Below are 22,826 nucleotides of genomic sequence, written 5' to 3'. Positions count from 1 at the left end.
AAGTAACAATGGAAGTGTTAAGTAACAATGGAAGTATCAACAATGGAATTGTTAAGAGAAAGCGACGTGCAAGACGCAGATGCAGTTTTTTTTCGTTTTTGCGAGAAATCGAACATATTTTTAGACCTATCTAAAAATTCTCTAATTAGTCCGGAAACAGGGGGACCCAATTCTTGCATTCTGTGAAACGGATAAGGTTGACTATAACGTAATAATCTTAATCTTCGCTATCGTTACTTTTGCCCGAGCAACGCCGGGTCTACCTGCTAGTTTAATAATAAAACTTTGTTGAATTTTCGATCTAAATTATTAATCTTAACTAATTTGCTATTGAAACAAATAAATGTAAAGATAGTATTTATATAGGTTAAGTCAACTAATTGAATATGTAAATAATTAAAATTTCCTTTGTCTTCTGAAATAAATTATTTATCTTTTCTTTTATGAATTTTAAAAGGAAAAAAAATATTTAAAAGTTAAAACTATTGTAATGAAACAATAATTTTATTAATTTCGTAAAATATCAATAAACATAGATTAATAATTAATTAATATTTCGAAACATGAATTATAATAACTAAATTTCACTAATAAAAATCAATAATAGGAAGGAGAATAAATGCAGATCATATTTAATGTGATTATAATGTTTACGTCAGATATCCTGAAAGGGTTTTAATACAATTTCAGTTTAAAACAATAAAAAATGTTTATTAAAAACTTCCATTAGTTTAGATGTGTTCATAAATATTTTAATAGAATTTATAGCTAATATTTTTGAATATTAATAGCAAATAATAATTGAAAATTAATTAATATTTGTATATATTAAAGAATAATAATACTAATTAATGATTCATATATAAAAAGCTATTGTATAGAATGCTTCGAGATGTTTTAACATTTTTTAAATTGTGATATATTTATATGAATATTCATATAATATTTATGTCATACTTATCACATTTTCTGTGTCTATTTATACGTTTTTCTATAATTTAAATTCATAAACTTTTGGTGAATTTTCTGTTTCATTTTTCTTTTAAAATTAAACAAACGAAATGTAATAATTTGTAATGTAATGTAGTAAATTTTGTAATATATATTCATGAAGAGTTCGACTTATTATCTCGGATAGACAGTGGCAATTGAAGCATATTATGACAAGATTATCATATTAAACATATGTAAACTATTTTAAAGATTTTTCATTCTAAAATATGAAAAATTTTTCTTAATTTTATAAAAATTCATCTTCTTTTTAAATGTTACTCAAATTTTATACAATTATTTAAACAGTCGAATGATACAAATGTCAATCTACCTTAACTGGATTTTCGTTGAAAAGATGGACACTGCTCATTCTTCTCCCTGCTGGTAGTTCTTGTTTCTTTGTTTTTTAAAAATGTATGCATAATGTCTTTTAGAATGCATTTTAGGTTTCGTATACACTACTCCACACTATTGTCCATAAAAAGTGGACCCCTAAGGAAATTGAACAAAAATGTTTTGAAAGCAAAAAAGAATTTTATTTTTTAAAATTATATACAACAGTAAAAAGTATATGTATTTTGTATTTCCGCCTTTATTTTTTACTCTCTTCTTGTAGTTATTTATGCATTCACTCAATAAGTTTATTAACAAATTCATTAAGGATATTTTCTAAATTGTGGAAACATTTTTCACAGCGTTTCAATACAGAGTTTGGATTTTGTAATTTTTATAACCATTTTTGTATATAATCACAGACATTTACTTTTAAATTCAAATTAAAGCTTTAATTGGGTCAGCTTTCTAATACTCTAATGTTGTCATTAAGCATTTTTTTCACACATACGCATTTAGCATACGACATGGCTGTTGAATACTAAAATATGCCTACGACAATCGTGTTGAAAATTACGTTATTCGAGATTATTTCGTTTCTTTATGCTTGCTATAAGATCTTTTATTATTTTTATATACTCTTGGGCATTTACCTTGATTCTTTTTTAATACAATGAAGTCTCCCAACTATTTGTGCAGTAGAGCAACCCGAGACTATTATTTCATTTGATAACTATTGTTCTAGTTAAGCAATTGTCTCTAAATTTCTTTCCAGTCCTCCGTAAATATGATTCAGGTTGATCTGATATCAAACACAATCTTTATACATTAGACCATATTATTTTATCCATAGCAATCTTTTTAGTTTGTTTTTAAAACAGTATGCTTAACTGTACAACAACTGGAACTCTTTATTCTTTGTTGTCATAGATGCTTTATTGCTTTTTCTTTACTTAGAAATATTGTCTCTTGTTTTATAATTATTTAAAATTTTATAAACTTCACTTTTACTGGTTTTTACTGTTTTTCTCTTCATGATTTCCATATTATCACAAATGCTCTTGACAAATTCTTTTATTCAAATAATGATTTCAACATAATTCAATTGAAAGTAATGTTTACTGAAAAAGAATTATTCGTATCAATGCTTACTTTTGGCAATTTGACATTTCTGAGGCCGAATTTAATTAAAGTAGAAATCATTCATAACTACGATGTTCAGTTGTTTCTCAGAAATAATTTGAATAAACAAATTTAATTAAAAGGACATGAAATAATACTTTTATATTTTACTCTCACATTTTTCCATTATAAAATAAAATTTGTTTAATTTATACAAATGCATTTTACTTGTCACGCATAATTATTCGTGAAATTTACTCAGCAAGAAACTTAAAAAATAACTGTATCCACTTTTCTTTTATGGAAATCGTGTATATATACATGGTTATTATAATTTAGTGGAGATATTGAATTTAATATACATTGGAAAGTGGATAATAAACCATTATTCAATAAACTTCTTTATAAGATTCTGAAGTTAAATTGGATGCTTTTCTTTTTAGAGAAGACAACAATACTTTTCTTTTAAAAATAACATTTCTCGACATTTTTCTTTTTAGAAAAGGTCGAATAGTTCGAAGAAGACTGTCATTACTAAATTGAAAAGTAAAAAAGAAAGTTACTTACTAGTTGAAAAGATAGTCAGATTTATTAATGAAACGTGTAAGTAAAAGAATATTTATTTTTCTGGTTAAAAAAGAAACAATAAAATCTTTGCAAAGTATCAGAATTTAACGAGGTTGTTGCTACACAATCTCGAAAAATTAAGATAAAGAAGGGAAGAATATTTCAAGCCGAAAAAAATATGATTTGAATAGAACTAAAGAATTAACCCAGCAATTTTGTTACAACGTTTAACTTTATAATATATAACAATAGTTATTACTGTGAGGTCTCGACCGGAGTCCGAAACCTCGACCAAAATTGCTTTAAACGAAAAATCGTATATATATATATGTAAATGTTCTTGGTCAATAGAACAGCGTAAGAAAGGTCATTTCTGAGAGAGGTGATATTTGTGGAAAATTTCTTAATCCAGTAGAAATAATGGGTCCATATCATAATGCATTAGCTATAATTAATACATCGTATGGAATGACTACTAGTGTAAAAACTTAATCTAGAGTATTACAAGGTGAATTCTCAGTAATATTTTGTCTTCTGTTTATATTCGTGATTGTGTTAAAAGGTTAAATAGTTTAAACGTCTGGTGTTTATTTAGGAGATATCCAAAATGTAAGCATTTTATTGTATGAAAATGATATTGTCTTAATTGTGAAATCTGTAGAATCTCTGCGATCAAAAATTAATGTATTAGCAGATGTTTTAACGATAAGAGACAAGAGATAAATATTTCTAAAATCACAGTAATTGCATTTAAATAGATGAAAATATAGTAAAAACAGAAAATGTCACGGAAAAAGGAATGATTAAATTAGTCAATTCTTATTCATTCTTGTTTCGTATCAGTGAATGTTGCAACATTTTGTGATTGATCAGTTTATCGGGCTTACGACAATGACAATTTAGAAGACTTCAAATAATTTTCTTTTGTTCTATAAGAATTTAAACACTATATTTTTACATCTTTGTAACTGAAAGTTAATAATGGGTTTTCATATTTTTAGAAAATTTGTGTAGGCCAACATCGTACAACGCGACTGCTATGGTATCTGGAGCCTGATTTCGTGTCCTATTTTTTGTTCCCTTTATGGATCAGAGCAAATATATCGTGCATTCCCGTTTTTGATTACCATCAAAACCCCTTTGAATTAAGTTTGGATGGTATGAACATTTGGCAACGTTGTTATTTATTAGTTCGTACAACTTTATTCATCGCCGATCGACAAACTCATCACCAGGGAGGACCATCTTTTTTATCACTAGAAGGGTCATAATAAGTGTTTGATAAGTTATCATACACTTACAACTATAAGGAGCAAATTTACTACCTAACGAAACTAAACTTTTGTACCTAGCTCTATAGTGTTTTTGTGTGTTCATTGTTTTAGTATTAATCCACTGTATCATTATTTAAAAATTAGAATTAGTTTTATGAGATATCTACCTACATAAATTAAATTCTTTCAGTTATTCTTTAAGTGTACACGAATGAGCGAGCCTTATCGATGATAAAACGACTAAAAGAAAGTCACAATTGTCACAAAACATATCCGAGTCAAGGACCCCTCACTCCTTCCTGCTGATTTCATTTTCTCCACAAACGCCCAAACTTTGACCGATATGGACCAAATTCCGCGTATTTACTGTCTGGTATCTTATGGGAAACATGGATTACCATGACACTTGAACTCCTCGCTCTTTCTCTCCGATGTCATTCCCCTACCACCAAACTCCCAAACCTTTTTGGCGATTTGGACAAATTTTGATTAGTTATTCTCTTCCACCCTGCGGCAAACAAACTTTATCTTATAACGAAGACAAGTCAACCCTCTCCTCGAGTTCCCGGCAACGTTGGGCATTCTTTGCTAGTATATATATATAATGTTTTTGTGTTTCTCTTCTAGTTTTTATCGTTCTGCTCCAAGTTTTTCATGCTTATTTTCTAGAACTCTGAGAGAAACCTAGACACTCCACTCCTCCCATGATACCATCCTCCGTTATTAACTCCCTTGCCCGATCTGTACCAAATTTTTTATACTTATTCTCTGGAGCCCGAGGAAAATATAGACTTTCATGGAATCTGGAAATCCCACACATTCCCCCGATTCGATCTCCTTGACATTTCGTCACAGTACAGACACACACCCTCACGCATCTACACACCTACATACCTATTGTGAGTGTAAGTGTGTATTAAATTTTCTAACAATTTTTAGATAGTAAATCATTTGTGTAGATATTATGTTACGTAATAAAAACAAATCAATTATAAATCTTCAATTTTATTTACTATTTAATGAATTATTGTATCGGTTTAATAAAATACTTATATTCAATATAAAAATATAAAGTTTTCAATAAGCAATTTAAGAAATAATCGTCTTTCTAAAAAGTAAAATGCGGAAGAGCGTAAAACATAAAAATGTTATTGAAAATTTAATGCTGTCAATCATTATATAAAAGGAAAAAAAAACAAACATTTATTGCTATAAATATATATATATATAAACCTATTATATTTTGTTTTCTTTTCAGTAAGTTTCATTTCTCTCGTTTTAATTATAAAGTAAAACATTTTCTCGTTTATAGTTTTAGGCAATATTAAAGAATAAGTTTGTTTAAGGAATTATAAATTAATATTTAGCTGATTTATAAATGTATAATGTATTTACTGAAAGCTTATATTAAACTAACTTTTCTATCTTAATTTTTTTTAAAAAATAATCATATACTGTATTATAACTTAAATAAATAAATGTAAATATTGAATTATGTTTCCTTCTATGTATATAATATTAAAGCAATGAAAAGAGAATATGTTAAAATAACAGAGGAAAAGCATGACAATCGGTCAAAAAATGACTCCCCCCAGATTTTAACATTTTTAGACTCAGGAAACCTTGAAAAGTGGAGAAATTCGGGGTTTTTTCTGTATGTATTGATGCTAGTGTGTGGGGGGGCACGATTTTGTTCACCCTCTTTGTAGCTTAATAACTCCCGTGCTTTTTGTCGAAAATTTCTGAAATTTTGCAGGGAGGTTTTTTTTATTAGGGGGATTGATGCTGTTAAAATTTGGTGATTAAAGGTCGAGGGATGAATAGATAAAGGAAGTCGTGTTTCTCTGGTAGGGTCGGACTTATTGACGATTTTACTCGTTATTAGCATTTACAGTTTTTTTAAAAATCCATCCCTACCCTTAAAATTAAGCATTTTTGCCATTTTATAATAATTAAAATATACAAAAGTTTTAAAAATAAAGTATCAAAATAGGTGGCGCCATCAAACGTTGCCGGGAAAGTTAAGCAACTGATTGCTGGATTTTTCTATAGAGAAAGAAGTTATTCATTGTACGAATTCTCAAAGTAGATGCTGAGAAAATAGATTTTAATGAAATTTTTATATTTAGTAGCATATTAACTAACACTGTGCTACATTATTTTGTGTTTCTTATGATATAAAGTAATCTAAAATTCAACTTCCCTGAGCGCCAGACTTTATTGCATCACCCTTCTAGTTTTTAACATATATTTTCCATATTATTTGCAGTAAAACCTGTCAAAAACGGAACCTTCATAAAACGGAAACCTGCATAAACGTGAAAATTCTTATGAAAACAGCGATTTTCTCTTTGTTAAGAAACCTGCCAAACCGGAAAAATATTCAGTACCGTACGAGTCCAATTTACACAGGTTTTACTGTATTACATGTATATTTATATGCTAATATTATTTTTTTTAAATGATGCCAACTCAATTTTTTGAACGTTCCATGAATAGATAAAAACATTTATTTTTTAATTATTAACGAAATTGGTTAAATGGAAAAATAACAATTAAATTTCACTTTTTTACAATAATCTTACTTTAACTGTAAGATAGTGAAATACCGTAGAATCTTTGTAATCTGTCACTTACCAGTCCAATGCGTCCAGTAGTCCGACACTCCGCATGCAGAGCAAATGAAATTTTCGTGTTACCGCTTGTCGATGTGTGTAACAGAGATTGCGTATTTACTGCCGGTCGCTAGTTGTATGTTGCATGTACAGTCGGCAGAACAGTTAACAATCGTGATTAATACGATATACTAATCTGCGAACCAAATACAGCGCGTACAGTACATACATATAAAATCCGACATTCCGATCCGATATGCCCGTATGTCGGATTACAGAGAGTCTACTGTATTTTATTTTTACAACTCCTTTGTAAGTTGGCGCTGGCATGGACCAAATTGTTTTTACCACGTCAATTTTCTTGCCTGTTTACTACATAATTTATAAGCATGTGCATTCGAAAACACATAAACAATGTAATCTTTTGATTAATAAAATCATAATTTAATGTTTTCAATTATATTTTGTTTAATTTGTTTATATATATGTTACATTTAAATAATTTTATTTTAAAAACTGCGTAATTAGAAAAACAATTGAATTGAAACAATGCTTCAGAAATTATGTGAAGTAACAAAGGATTCATTTGTTAGAAATGTATTATTGTGAAAAATTCAGGTTTAATGTTCACTGCAAGCTCTTCTTACGTTTGTCTTGCTTTAAATATTTAAAGTTTAAGACACTCGATGCCTTCACAACTGAAAGATAAGTGTAAATCCAATTTTTGGTGATTGCAAGAGTTATTATTTATGTGAAATCTTTTTATTTTCAGGTTTCAAGTAGTCCAAAAGGGAAGTATGTGTCCATAATTAGCATATTGCTGATTGATTACTTATGCTTATGCTTTTATTTTAGGTACCGACTTAATTTAACTCCATCGAAGTGTATTTCATCCGCCATGTAAGATGTACAACATACGATATGTAAATATAACACATAGCATATACATTGTTTCCAAAAGAAGCCTGCCATAGTAGATTGTATGGAGTAGCTTGTAAGAAAACCATCAGAAGCAATAGTATAGAGCGTTGGTCGTATGATGCATCATTCTAATGTACAATAATAAATTTAAAGAAACTTCCGAATTTATTAGGAATGTTTATGTTGTGGAAATGGCGCGATTTCAGTTTTTCCCGTAATATCGATGCTGCCTAATCAGTACGAAGTTTCTGGACAAACAAAAAACTCACGGAAGAGAGCGAGACCTTGACGATGGTTCCGTGGCTTGAAATGGAATTTATTTTCTGTCACTAACTTCACCCGGCAGAAGAAATCAGAGATATTGCTAAATGTATTTCTTTTTCACATTTATTCTTTTATCACTCGACTACTGGTAGTGATAACAGTGGTCGAGTGATAAAAGAACCAAACGCTGGTATTTGGTCGTGGGTTCGCGCCTGGTGAACGGGTTTACCAAGTAAAGTTTACCGGGTTTCTTAACGTTAGTGACACCTAAATGGGGTATATAAGTTTTCGAGAATGACATTTTTCCCTCGACGGTTCGCTCATGTGTCGCGTTGCGGTATACCAATAAAACGAAAGTATTTATTGTTATTAATGAACTCTTTCATCAAGAATGTTAATTTTTTTAAATTGTCAAATGGAATGTTTAGTAAACGTAAAGAATCAATTTATTTAGGGTATGATATCAGGCATAATAATGTTCATCTGACACACAAGGAAGGCTGCATTTTTGCTTTTTTTTTTTTTTTTTTTTTACTTCCAGGCTCATTCCGAGACGATCTGGAGGACAAAGATGGTTCTTATTTCTAATATTCATATCTTTATATTATAACCTCGTACCTGAATTATTGTATGGAACAATAAGTCACGAGAATAAATTTCTTGGACAGAAGAAAATAATTTCAAGAAAATAATTCGACATTCGTCTTATACCGGTGCGTTGTTTCATTACGACATGGCACTTTTAATACTAAACAACACTGTTTCTTTATCGAGCAATCCTCTGGTTCCTCCATTTATACAAACAATCGCTCTACCAACCACGAATTCAGAACACTATTTAGGAATGGCTATAATAGTTGGATGTGGAAAAACTGGAAAAAGTTAGTACACGTTGAATTTTCCTAAATATTTATAATTATTAAAAATTTATTTGTAGAATAAACCGAAATAATATTACTACTTTGTATTGCTTTGAATGCCAAGAAAATCACCGTGAAACTTTAGAAAGTACAATATACACCAAATTATTTTAGCTAATAAATTCATTAAACATATACAAAACACCTTTTAGTTGCCGAGAGAAATATTTAATTCAAAACAAATGTTCTCAGCCTAATTTACAGGCAATCTTCAGTTTGTTTTGAATTAAATATTTCTCTCGGCAACTAAAAGGTGTTTTGTATATGTTTATCGTTTTGCTGAGTTTTTTCTGATAATAAATTCATTGTTTACTTACGTGTTTTCTATAATGTTATAACCCATTTTTATTGTTTAAATATTTTTATATGCGGAAGATATCCATTTATCTAATGTATTTTCATGATATCATACAGTGTAATTTTGTGTTTCTATTACATATCTTCTCCTAATGGTCTATTTCATAACCGGTTTATATTCAATTATCCGTTGAATAATGATTTGCATTATATGTTCTAGAAACTTATTTATACAATATATTCTTTAATGAATTATTTATTTCAGAAATTCCACTTGGAAATGATGAATAAACGATCAAATTATTTGATTCGTTTATTCTTTAATATTGTTTTATTTTAGTGTGAGATCTGGAAATTCCATTAGACTCAAAATTGTAATAATTTTTCCCTATTATAAACAACCTCGATAGAAACATTCCTAACCAAGAAAATATTGCGTTCCTCGCCGTATAAATGTCAACTACCCATTATTCTCGCGCTGTGTGCAGATCAGCTTGCAGCTTGAGTTTGTAGTTAGCGTTCGAATTCGCCGTATTGTTTTAGATCCCAGGAACACCTATAGCCTGATCACATTCCGCGAGAGATCACGTGACCGATTTTTCCATCAAAAAGCTATATAAGATGCTTCCTTCCCCCCTCGGGGGAGTGGATCGTCGACCGAGATCGAGTCACGTTGGATTTTCCATCTTGTCCTTGTGCCTAACGTGAAGTTTTACTTTTGTGCCTAAAGAGTTACCGACCCTTGTATTTTCAAAAGAATTACCGACTCTTATACTTCGAAAGAATTACCGTTCCTTGTGTTCAGCGGAATATTGGATTACGGATTCTCTAAGAGGTATGGAACCCACCAATGCGAACTCTCTCTCTCTCCTCGCGTGTTAGGGATATACTAATATATATGTCACCTCCTAAATGTTAGATTTTTGTAACTTATTTTTCATTCCAATAACCTGTTGTTATCTTGTTAAACGGTGTCTTGCTTGCTCGAATATTCGCCTATCGCCTTGCCACGACTCCATCTTTTCTTCTACACTCGACCAAATGAAACGCAGTCCCGTCACTTGGGAAATCCTACAGAAAAATAAGCCACTTCTGACTCGTGGGCAAGTCCCTCCGACTTGTTAGCCGAAATTAGACGGAGGTCCGACTTCGCTACCCACAATAGCATTTATATGCATAGTATTATTGTATATGAGAATATCATGAAAAATTTCCGGTGTTGAGTAATTGTATAACACATTTCTTCTCATATTTTTCATCTAACTTTTGCGCTAATGCTATTGTGGCTATGAAAATGTTGTTAAGTAACGATTTCAAATAGTTAAACAAATTTAACGCTTCCAGTGAATATCTTTGCATTAGTTTACTATTTTATTTTAATCCTTTTCGAAAGTTTAATTAACCATTAAACTTGCTATGGATTCAGCAGGATTGAGGAAGGAGTACGAGACTCTACTGCATTCTGAGGGTTTTTCTCGAGTAAGGCCAAGTGCTTTAAACAGTAAAAAATTTTGAAGACACATTTTTTCTGTTCTGTATCTCCTCTGAAAATCACTGAATCCTCCATAACGTAAATACTTTATCTTAGAAGTAGCGACTTACTATTAAACTGTATTACTGGTATTTTCTTTAGTTTTATTTGTTTTTTTCTTTTTTATATTGGCAATTGTTTTAACAATATGAAATAGAGAAATACACACAATGTATAGAAATGAATTAAACACAATTACGTTCACGCGGTATTGTTACTTAAGTTATATCTCTATTAATGAGGTCATTTATTAGTAATTCAGTTAGATTTATCTGGTGAATTTTAGTTATACATATTAAACTCATTTTTATTCGGTATAGAACAGATTTAAACGTAATACCTTCCAGGCTCTGTTATACATAACAGAGGGAAAGTATGGCGATCGGTCAAAAAATAACCCCCAAATTTTTACAGACTTAGGACACCTTGAAACTTCGAGAAATGCAAAAAGATTCGTTTTTTCCCCCTGTATGTATGGTTGTTAGTCTGTGTGGGAAGCACGATTTTGTTCACTCCCTTGAAACTTAATAACTCGTGTGCTTTTTGTCGAAAATTTCTGAAATTTTGCAGAGAGGATTGTTTATTAGGGGATTGATGATAAATTTTAGTGATTAAAGGTCGAAGGAGGGGAGATAATGAAGTCGTATGTATCTCCAGTAGGCTCAGACGTAATGACGATTTTACTCGTATGATCATTTACAACTTTTTATAAAACCCATTCCTTCCCTGAAAATTAAGCGTTTTGCCATTTTATAATAATTAAAAATATAAAAGTTTAAAAAATAAAATTTGATGGCGTCACCAAATATTGCCGGCAAAGTTAAGCAACTCGTTGCTGGTTTTTTAAAATAAAATTTAAAAAACCGACTGAACTGGAAAGAAAACTGACAAACCACAGTTTCCAGAACTTTTCCACCATTTAACCTCCATTTACCCTATATTTAGTCCATCAGATAAATTGGATAATATTTTATTAATTCATAAATTAAAAGTGATTTGCTTCAACGAAAGTTAACGAATGAATAAGCCAGTGAACATTGGTAGTTGGCCGTGGGTTCGTGTCTCTCCAACGGGCTAGTTACGTGGAGTTTTCACAGTTTTCTTTACATTTGTAACCAACGTTCCTTCTAATTGTTTTTTGTAGCTGAGAGGAATTTTGTACTTCTCTGAGCAAAAAAGTTTTGCTCAGCAGATACATAAACTTCCTTATTTTTTTTCCTTTAAAAACTAAAATAATTAATTATGAAGTAAAGATTAAAATTCATTTAATTATAAAAAAAACCTTTAATTAATGTAAATTATTTAGTCACATAACAATCGCAAAGAAATATTTCAATTTTAATGAATATTTTCACGCCTATTCTTTTTGAAATCCAGTATATTTGTACATAATTTAATATATCAGTGAATGTCTTAAATTCGCAACGAATCATCTAATTATCAATGCAGCATGTTTACCTGTTACTGGAAATGATTTATCAACTGTATTATATATTTGTCTATAGTTTTCTGAACTTGTTTTGTTCAAATGAGAACTAATTTAACACTGATAACGTTAATTGAGAAGCGTGACAGGTAGCATTATTATTAATTCTATCTAACTCTATATTACGAAGTTGTATAGTTGGATAGAATTAGTAATTCTGTTACTTGTAACGGCATCCCAAATAAGGTTATCAGCAGTTAAATTAGGTTTCATTTGAACAAAAAGGGTATCTACAAACTATATTACAGTTAATACATCCTTTTCACTAACAGGTAAACATTAATAATTAGATGATTTATTGGGCATTCAAATTTAAAAATATGTGTCGAATGTTTACTTACACTAACGCAATTTCTTATACCGGACAATGTTAGTTAAGGCTGATATTTATATCATATTATGTAGAAAAAGGGAGAATTGTTATTTTATCGGTTCAACTAACTTATTAGATTTTAATGGCTGTAATCTGCAGAGTTAAAGTAAACGTTAAATCTAGAGTTTGCATGAAATTGGCATTCACAAAGTCGAGTAACACAAACATGTTCAGTTAACACTTTCTCCAGAAGATTAATGATTTTGAGTTAAAATCGGAGTTGGCGCTTGTGCAATCGCATTCCTGTTTATCTCTGCTGTTGAAACATGAGTAATCAATTTAAATTCAAACGCATTGTTTTGTAAATTGTTATAGTACCTTAATATTTACTTGTTTTATGCGGGCGTTACTATTACAATCATTTTCTTAGGGCTGTGTTAAGATTCCCATAGAAAGTAATTTTTCTTTCAATCTATTTTTCTATCAACATTGATGGTTTTCCTCCTGTTTTAAACAACTACATTTTTTCCCGTGTCTCTTTATTCAGGACTTATTCTTAGATTTTTACAACAATCCCTGAATTGTTTTCTTTGGCATGACACTCTGAATACCATTATATGTTTTACATAATACTTCCCAGGCATCCCTGTATCTCCGTATTCCCGTATCTCTTTTCTGCTTGGAAGAAATAGCATTTGTCTTTTTATTTTCTAGTATTGTCTTTTTATTTTCTAGTATTGTCTTAGAATAATTCCAGTATTACTTACTAATTCCACTAATACTACCTTTTCTAAATTTGTAAACCGACGACCTACGTTTCTTTCGATTTTTATTTTCGTCAATTTCTATATACGTGTTTTCTTGCAACCAATTAAGCTGTCGCTTACAAAGGAAAACTTATTTAATCCCGGACGACGAATTGTTTTAAAATATTAATGCTATATTAAATATTCGTGTTAAAGAACATTACTTGGGAAGAATAATAGTAATGGCACTGCGTTACGCATACGATACTAACGTCAACTGTAACAGGCGATTGATTCTAATCATAATATAAATCCATACACATTTAGAAGAAGATACTTCCGAGCTATGTTTACACTGACAACTATGGATAACGGCGGAGACGGGAAAAGAGAAGAGAAAAAATAGACAGTGGATTATCTACTTACAGAATAAACTTAGCCGTTATTACATCTATTTCCTGATATTAACTTGCATCCAGGATCTGTAAGAATCACTTAAAACGGTGAGTATTTGGAAAAGGAGATAGTATAACATCAAAGAAGACCTAAATGGCAAATCAAGCAACCAATCAGATGAGCAAAATCTCCGCTATAAAACAAAGTCCGAATTCCTGAAAGTCCATCGAACGGTGATAAGCCCACTCTATACTCGAATCGTTGTTGACAAGAGGTAACAGATTACTTAGATGCCTCTCAATGGCTAAGTGGTTCCATTTCCTGAACACCGGAAGTTCTATCGTGGGTTTGCGCCAGGACGGGCTGGCCAGGTGGAGTTTTCCGGGTTTTTTTCACGTCTCTAACGCTTAAATAGGGGCCAATTACCATTAAAAGACCTCCCGGAAGACATTTACCCCGGCTCTTCACGTGTAATTTCCCATGGTCAAGCAAAAAGCTTCGGCCGGCTCTTCTGAGGATAAACTCTCCCGGACTCTCCCTATATATATATAATTATTTTAAATTTGAATGAGTATTTTGAATAATTTGTGAAAGTTGTTATAAGATATAATTGAGAATTTTATTTTATCAGTGAATAAAATGTTAAAAAATTAAATTATAAAAGTAATTTACATACTAATATTTAATCTATGTTTGTTACTCCAATTATGAATTATTATTTAATAGAAAATAAAAATAGCTTGTACAATACATCTATTAAATAACTCTTTTAACAAATTACCATTGTGTTCAATTTATTTCATTTGTATAATAGGTATTTTATGAATTGCTACTGGTACTAATTTGGTTGCTAATAATTATGGTAATTTATTAGAATAGGTTAGAACACGTGCGTCCCACTGTTTCCTTGCTGGAATCAGAGACGAGCCGCCATCTTGGCACTTAAAGTAACATTAACCTATAATTATTACGATTGTATAGCTTATTTTATCAATATATGTAAATGAATGAATTCAATATTCTCCTATTTATCGAATTTAAAAACTTAAATTAAGTGTTTGAAACATTTTGATTCGCGTTTAGGAATCATTTTAATAAGGAAGTTTCCTTTAGGAATTGTATGCATACAACTTTGAAATTTAAGTTCAAAAAGGAGAAATATGTAAACTTCTGTTTATTTTTTAAAAATAATATTTTCACGAAAAAATAAAGCAATGCAAATTATATGAAGCGAAACGTTTAATACAAAGCAAATAAAGTTGTTTCGAATATATTTACTTTCAGAATCTTGACAAGAATTTTTAAATTATAATATTGTTTCCACATAAAAATAAAATTTTATGTGTAATATTTAACTTATAAAGTAAGATTTTATACTATAGAAGAAGTGAAAATATGTGTCAGATAGAAATCAAACTTCATGCTAAATATCGATTGAATCATCAAAACGATCAAATACATTTTTTGTATTTCCGAAGAGTCAATCGTATCCTTGAAAATCATACGCGAAAAGCTGGTTTTATTAATTATAATTCTTACTTCCAATCTGATTTTTCATTCTGAATATTTAGATATAATACGAAAGATTTAAAAACAGAAATTTTTATAATCAGATATATTGAGAAACAGAATGAAACCACCAGATTTTTTTTATCCTTACAAGCTGTAAATTTATTGATTATTTTATAAATTGCTTATTTGGTTTATATACGGAATAGTTTTTCCCAATTTATTTCATTAAAACTGCGTAAAGTTTATTGATATGATCCAGTTTGATACATAGGCCTAATCTTATTGTGTTTGCTATATTATTGGGTGAAAACAAAATATATAATTTAATTTCTTTTATTTAAGATTTTTCTTTATATATTTTTTAAAACAATTATTTGTTTATGAATATAACATTATAATCTTCAGGATTTATAGTAATAAATACATTATTATTGACTTTTTGTGTTATTTTTGAGAATCGCAATATTTTGACATTGAAAAAAGTTTTATATTATTTGCATGGCAGCATGCGACATTAGATTAAAAATTTGTTCAAGTTTATAATAGCCAAATATTAAATTCGAAAGTTTATCTAAGGAAGTGCTAATATAACTTTGACAACAAACATTTTAATAATTTTATGCCAGTACGTATATTTAAAAAAATCTTATAAAATAAATTTTAACAAAAGTGAACACTAAGTATCACTTTTCTATCAGTAGCTACATCTATCTAGCTTTTAAGGGACAGAGAATTTTAACAGTCTTAAAATTATACAAAATACAGTATTTAAAATGTCCAGTACCAGTACATGAACTGCTAAATATACTTTTACTTTTTGCTAAAATTGCTAATTGAATAACAGATAACAGATTTCTTAATTTCATCCTGGTTTTACAGAAAAATTTGTTTCCCGGTTCTATTCCGGTATTTATCAAAATAATCAGAGTTGACGGGTAATTCGAAGAGTTCGAAAGGTACTTGTTCTGTAGCATTTTACAGTTTAGTTAAAGTGACATAAATTTCAAAGCGTATTATCTATGCGACATGCTTAGACATAACTAATTAGACACTTGCCTTTCTCGTAAGACGAACTTCGATCTAACGTCTTTACGATGTTTCAAAATATTATTATTTATTAAAAATGTCGGCGATAAAGAGCGTTGTCGTGCAATATCGCTACTGGTATCTATGTACTGTACTGTACAGTACATTGTTAGTTCGATTCACGTATTACGTATTAATTGGACGGGATTAAAATTAATCAAGCACTGTGACAAAAGATGGAATTTGTATTTTCTTATGATTGATTGTTTAATCGAAGAATTAGTGAATATTACTGTTGCAAAAAATGTCTGATGTTTCAGAAATGCTATCAAAGTATGAAGTTAAAATTTTAAAGGATAGACAAAAAACACTAAAACCAGAATTCTTAGTCACCAACGAAAATGGATAGCAATTTATAACCATAAGCAAGATAATTCCATTACTTGAACTGATGGAAAAAGTTTAAAAATCTTACACAACAGTGGGAAGCAACTTATATATGCAGGCATCACTAATTTGATCAACAACCGTTTGTTCGGTGACCGTGAGATGAGGATATTGTTGTATGAATCTATGGTGTAGTTGTGGTCTGTACGCTGTCATATTTGTTTCGAGTCTTGTGATGGTGTAGTAAGTATGGATGATAAACTCGTTCATTTCCATTGTTCATTTCATCCGTTGGCGTGGTTTTACAGCCTTTGTAGTCTGTGGATGCATTGTCACAGAAACACCTAGACTAGATTGGTTCCTCACATCTTTTGAGGGCATTGCAGTTGCCGTGATTGGGCCGCGGTCCTTTTGCCATCAGTAACCAAGGGAGACTGGTCTATTTTTTGAACGTGTGCCTCTCCCTAACTCACGAACGCGGACCTTGTTAACCCGGGCGACATCCGACTCGGTATCACATTTACCATGATAAATACGGCCTAAACGTGCGCGTGGGAAACCGTGCCTTCCGGGAGGACTTTTATGGGGAACTGGCCTCCTATTCAGTCGTTATTGGCTAGGAGAAAACCCGGAAAACTCCTAGCAGCCAGCCTGTCCGAGTCGCGGCGCGAACCCACGACCGAACTTCCCAGTGTTTAGAGTCCGGTTACCACCGCTATGAGCGGCAACGGAGACCACTCGGCCACTGGTGGGCCGGTTTTAGCTTCATTTCTCCCCATAGACCTTATTGGCATGAGTGTCCCTACCAGGAGCTTGTGCTCCAGCATGCATTTCCCTATAGATCACAAAAGATTGATGTTAGAGATGTTGATCAAATTTTCTGATATAAAATTTCATGCAAACTTTATTATTCAATAGATTCAATACAAGTTCAATAGAATATCACGTACAATAAATAAATAAATAAATCAATATTTATTTATATATATATTGTACGTGATATTCTATATATAATATATATAAAGATATAATAATAATATACCTACAGTACACTTCGTATCATATCTTCTTATAATATAATTTTATAATAGCTCCTTTATAGACTTAGTAAACAAATATAAGGTAGTATATTCATCGTGGTTTATTTTTCTATAGATTCAATAACTATTTTATTTATTCAGTCAGCTGTTATAACATATATATTAATACTTAAATATATTACATGGGAAGGTTTTGTAATCATATTACACTTACCCTCGGGGTATTCTTGAAATCTGGACGTTTCCAAAATTCCTGAGCCGTAAAAAGTATAAGAAACCGAGTGTGTGTGTATGTGTTAGTGTCTATTTCGTTTAATAAGAAACGAAATTTAGCATGTGGTAAGTTTTATACAAGAGATATTGATGCTATTACATTTATTACATTTTGGTGATTAAAGATCGAGGGGTGGGCAGAGTGTGAGGTCATGTGTCATATTTTGAGTGGGATAGGAGTTGAAAAGTTTACTCTTCTTTTACTTCACATTCCAAAAAATGGCTAGAACTTTTTCTAAAACGGCACTCTAATGTAGCATCAAAGAATACAGAAGTAATATCTAAAGCAGAATTTTCGAAGCAGAACTCGAGCAGAACTTTCAGAAGAGATGATAAGAAATTGGTTTTAAGAATTAGATAATTACTTGAGAAAAGAACAAGCATGTGATGTATTGCAAAATTCTTCCCGTATCTTCAATGCAGATGAAACGGAGTTGTTCTTTTGTCCAAAATCTGGCAAACTTCTAAGAGCTAAAGCATATTAGAACTTTTATAATTTTGTATCAGAACAAGAAAAACAGTGTGTCACAGTTTTGTGTAATTTTTCTGCAATTGGCCAATTAGTGGATCCTATGATAGTGTTCCCGTATGAGAGAATTCAAAAGAATATTGCAGATTCAGGATGGATGATAATTGCCACATTTTATGAATATGTTGCAAATGTCTTTTACCACTAAAATTATCAGAAATACAAACAATAATCACCAAAATCAGTTCACAAAACTAACTTTGCAGCTTTATTCTTCGAAGCTTACGAGAAAGCTTTGAAATTGGAAACAATTCAACATGGGTTTGAAACAAGTAGCTTGTTTTCTTTTGATCCAAATGGGGTGGATTATTCAAAATGTATTTCTACTAGGCATAAAGAACTGTTTCCCGAAAATAAACATGTTTTATCAATTAATTATGGAGAACCATATAAATGTGAACTGCAATGATAGAAAATGAGATTCCACTTAATTTCTTATCAGATTTCAAGAAAGCCATTGCATCTGATAAATATAAAAAAATATTATTGCAATATCTATGAAACACATTTTTGTACGTATTATCAAACTGATAATTTCTATAGCATTGTATATATGTTGTTTTTGAATTAAAAACCTTTTCTAAAAATTAATATTTTTATTTCAATCTCTTAATCTGAAAATACATGATCGACTTGGATAAAGCTGCCAACACATATATGGTATACAATGGCATAAAATTGCTAAAACTCTAATTATTAGTCACTTGCGGCCATTCACTAGCCCTCAGCTGGTCAACTACTAGAGCCGTATGGTCATTCACTAGTGATTTTTAAATTTTAAAAAGTTCATGTCATTAATTTAATCACTATTACATAAAATTAAAAATTCACTCTTTGTATGAATGGTGAGAGTTCTTAGTAACCAGAAATGACCATCACTTATGTTAAATGTTTGCTTGTTAAGTGATTATATTCAAATTTTCTTATCAAGGTGCTTAAATGGTCATTTACTAATGCAACTACCCTAGCAAATAAATGCTTCTCAGAAGCCCAAGATATTTATTGATAAATTATTATACGCATGTTTATTTAGTTTAGAAATATAGAAATAAATATTTGAAACATTCTGGTTTGAGTTCAGAACCATTCTAACAACAAATTAGTTTTTTTTTTGTAAAGGGATTAAAGAAATAACTCAATCTGTAATTCATGAGCATATCTAAGGGATGCTTATGTTGATGCAGCATCCCCTTCATAACAAAGAAATCAGTTTTCTTTCTTTAAAATAAAAATGAATGTAATAACTCATATACATGATTTTAATTGAATAAGATTAAGTAATTGACGATAGGATGTAAGCTGATTCATCTATTGTAGTGAATTGAAACGTTATTTGAAGGATTTAATTTGATATCCTTAACTCAGTTTCATACACTAAATTCGAATTTTCTTATATTTTTCAGCCAACAAACCATTTCCACTTATTGTGAGATGCAGCTTTCTGCCCATTTTAGTTTTGATAATATCAAAGTAATTTACTGAAATTTAATTTTAATCACAAGTTTTCTGTTCAATTTATCGTTTTAATATCTTGCAGACTAATTCTTCGTCTTTAACTTCATATTCAGCTTTGATCAAACTATCACTACATGTGTTAAAGCTAGTCAAGTAGTTCTCCAGTCGTTCATTTTTCTGTAGCCTCGTTCATATTAGCTGCTCTTTCAGTTGTAACATTCGTGGGCAGGATCTTGGTTTATATACCTAGTGTAGAGAATCACACGCTTCTTTGTCTATGTTACAGTCTATTGTTATAGCTATTTGTTGTTCTCTATTCCTAACGCAATACAGTAGTTGCTATGACATTTTCTTTCTTACTCTTGTATCCTCCTATTTCTTCAGATGTGTTCTCGTCACTTAATTTTATTTCTCCAGTCACATGTTCTCTTTGTATTAATATCATCTTTATATTAAACATCTAACTTCTAAAATTATTCTCATTTAACTTGTCGATCGTATTTGCTTGCTGCATATAGACTGCTATTTCTTAAACTTGCTTATTTTCGAATATTTCCCCTTTACGTTCAGTCTATTTCACTGCTAGCTTCTTACTTTAATATATTAATATATTTTATAATAATTTTATATTAACAGAAAAATTTCTATTAATATAAAATACAAGAAGTGATATTTGTTAGAGAAAACACGTTAAATTTACCACGATAGAAAAGTATTATCCACTCGTCAAAGTTATTTTATTGATTTTTCTAATCGAAGATGCTAGCTATTGTTACGCACTCAGAACAAAACTGTTAGAGAATAATTAAATTTTATTTCTTAAAAATATAAACTAAAGTTTAATTAAACAATGTTTACATTATAATATTTATTTCTCTTACATTTTAATTCAATATAATAAATAGAAAGATAAATCATATTTTAAACACTAATTTACATTCTTTAAAGCAGAATATAATATTTTAAGTATTTTCTACTCTTATTAAAATCAACACAAATATTGAATTTAAATGTTATTGTCAACATGAAAACCTTAATATATTCTTATAGTATTTTATTTATTGCATTTAAATAAAATTGTTTACGTGTAACATATTCTTAAAAGAGCATTAATATAAAATAATTTTAAAATTATATAAACTTCAAGTATTTATATAGTTGAAAGAAGAGAAGTTTCATTGATAGGCGAAATAGTTCGATATAAAACCGCCAGGGAGCGCCGCAATTGAACACTTTGTTAAGTTATCTCTTCACACACTCCAGTATAAGTCAGACGTTTGTCCTGGCAGCAGCGATATTGCTCCGTCTTGCTAGAGATGATTGCTTTTCTATGAAATAACATTAGTGCCAATGACAACTCCTGTAACAGATTACAACTTTATTTCCAATGGGAATTCTACGAATTTCGAAGAAACTCCATATCCAGATTTTACGCAAATTTCTGCCGTTTGTATTACTTTCATAGTTGCATACTTCATAGTTATGTTACTGGCTCTGGTAGGTAACGCAATGGTATTCTACGTGGTGGTCAGTAACAGGAAGATGCACACCGTTGTCAATTATTATATTGTTAATTTGTCAATTTGTGACTTTATGGTCGGAGGGTTTGTATTGCCCGTTAAATTATTAGAACTGACGGCTCCTGCCAATTGGGGTGCCATGAATGATAATTTATGCACTGCTATGTCCTATTTACAGACTATTTTTGTATTTGCCAGCGTTTTGACATTAGTTGCTACCTGTTTAGAAAGGTAAGTTACGCATTTAAATTTTTTAACATCGTATTCTCTATTACTTGTACTAGTTTGTACGAAAATTTAAATAAAAATTCCTACTTAAAGTTAAGCTTTTTGAATTTTTTTACATAATTTTTAACAATTCTATTTCTATTTTTAAATAAAACTATACTACATATCTATATATAGAGAGTCTTGTATGTATGTATGTGTGTAAAGAAACAGTCTTCAGTTTGAACAAATCAATTCAATTATCGATTATACAAAATCTGTTTTTTATAATATATTAATATAAATTAAATATATTATAGAAAATCTTTTTTTTAAATAATATAATCTATAATTGAATTGATTCTGTTCACTTCGAAGATTCTTTTTTTCGTTGTATTCGAACACAATTTCGTTGTTTTTTCTTCTTCGTCTTCAACTACATCGTTGCTCTAGAATTAAAAATTTAGTAAATTTTTAATAAATTATTAGATATTATATATTGTTTAATAATAGGTTTGATATTATAAATAAAATTTTTCTAATCAATTTAATCAAATTACAAGCAATCTTTTAATGAAAAAGGGAAAATACGTATAAAAACATAGTATATATTATAAATCATGAATTGCATTGTTCCTCTCGATCATTTTTTTTTCTCATTTTACTATTATTAATTATATTCTATAGAATATTTCGTCTAATAAGATCATTCTAAAATCTTAAAGTAAAAAGGACTCTTTCATCATTCGAACTATTAACTATAATTAAAGTACTGTAACGTTACCTCACCTTTTTGTATTCACAATTTCCATTTTAGCGGATTGAAAAGAAAATTAATGCAAGTCGCAGTCTACAGCTGAGAAAATAAAATTAAATTTTAAGTTTATAATTTTTCTAATTTTCATAATGATATTAAGGCATTGAATCGGCGTAAAAAAACCAATTCTACGAAGCTTTATTTACTTATAAAGAAAGGAATGAAGAAAGGAAAATTCCTTTCTTTTTAAATTTTTTTTTAATATTCAGTGATTTGTGAATATTAAAAAACACAGATTTTTATCGGTTTAAATATTCTTAAATTTTTTTCAAAAGCAATCGA

At 29.9% G+C, this 22,826-nt stretch overlaps 1 protein-coding gene across 1 annotated transcript in view; it reads left to right on the top strand.

Annotated features, from left to right (window-relative positions):
• The first annotated feature begins 21,218 nt into the window (after positions 1–21,218).
• Positions 21,219–22,826, top strand: part of LOC136990236 (QRFP-like peptide receptor) — a 71,084-nt gene continuing 69,476 nt past the window's right edge. The window contains exon 1 of the mRNA XM_067288625.1: positions 21,219–21,751. Coding sequence (XP_067144726.1) covers positions 21,351–21,751 — 401 coding nt within the window. The 5' untranslated portion in view covers positions 21,219–21,350. The remainder of the gene's footprint in view (positions 21,752–22,826) is intronic.

This window comes from Centruroides vittatus, unplaced genomic scaffold (genome assembly GCF_030686945.1).
Source record: "Centruroides vittatus isolate TY-2023 unplaced genomic scaffold, ASM3068694v2 scaffold_861, whole genome shotgun sequence".
NCBI lineage: Eukaryota > Metazoa > Arthropoda > Arachnida > Scorpiones > Buthidae > Centruroides > Centruroides vittatus.
This window is presented reverse-complemented; position numbering and strand designations above follow the sequence as displayed.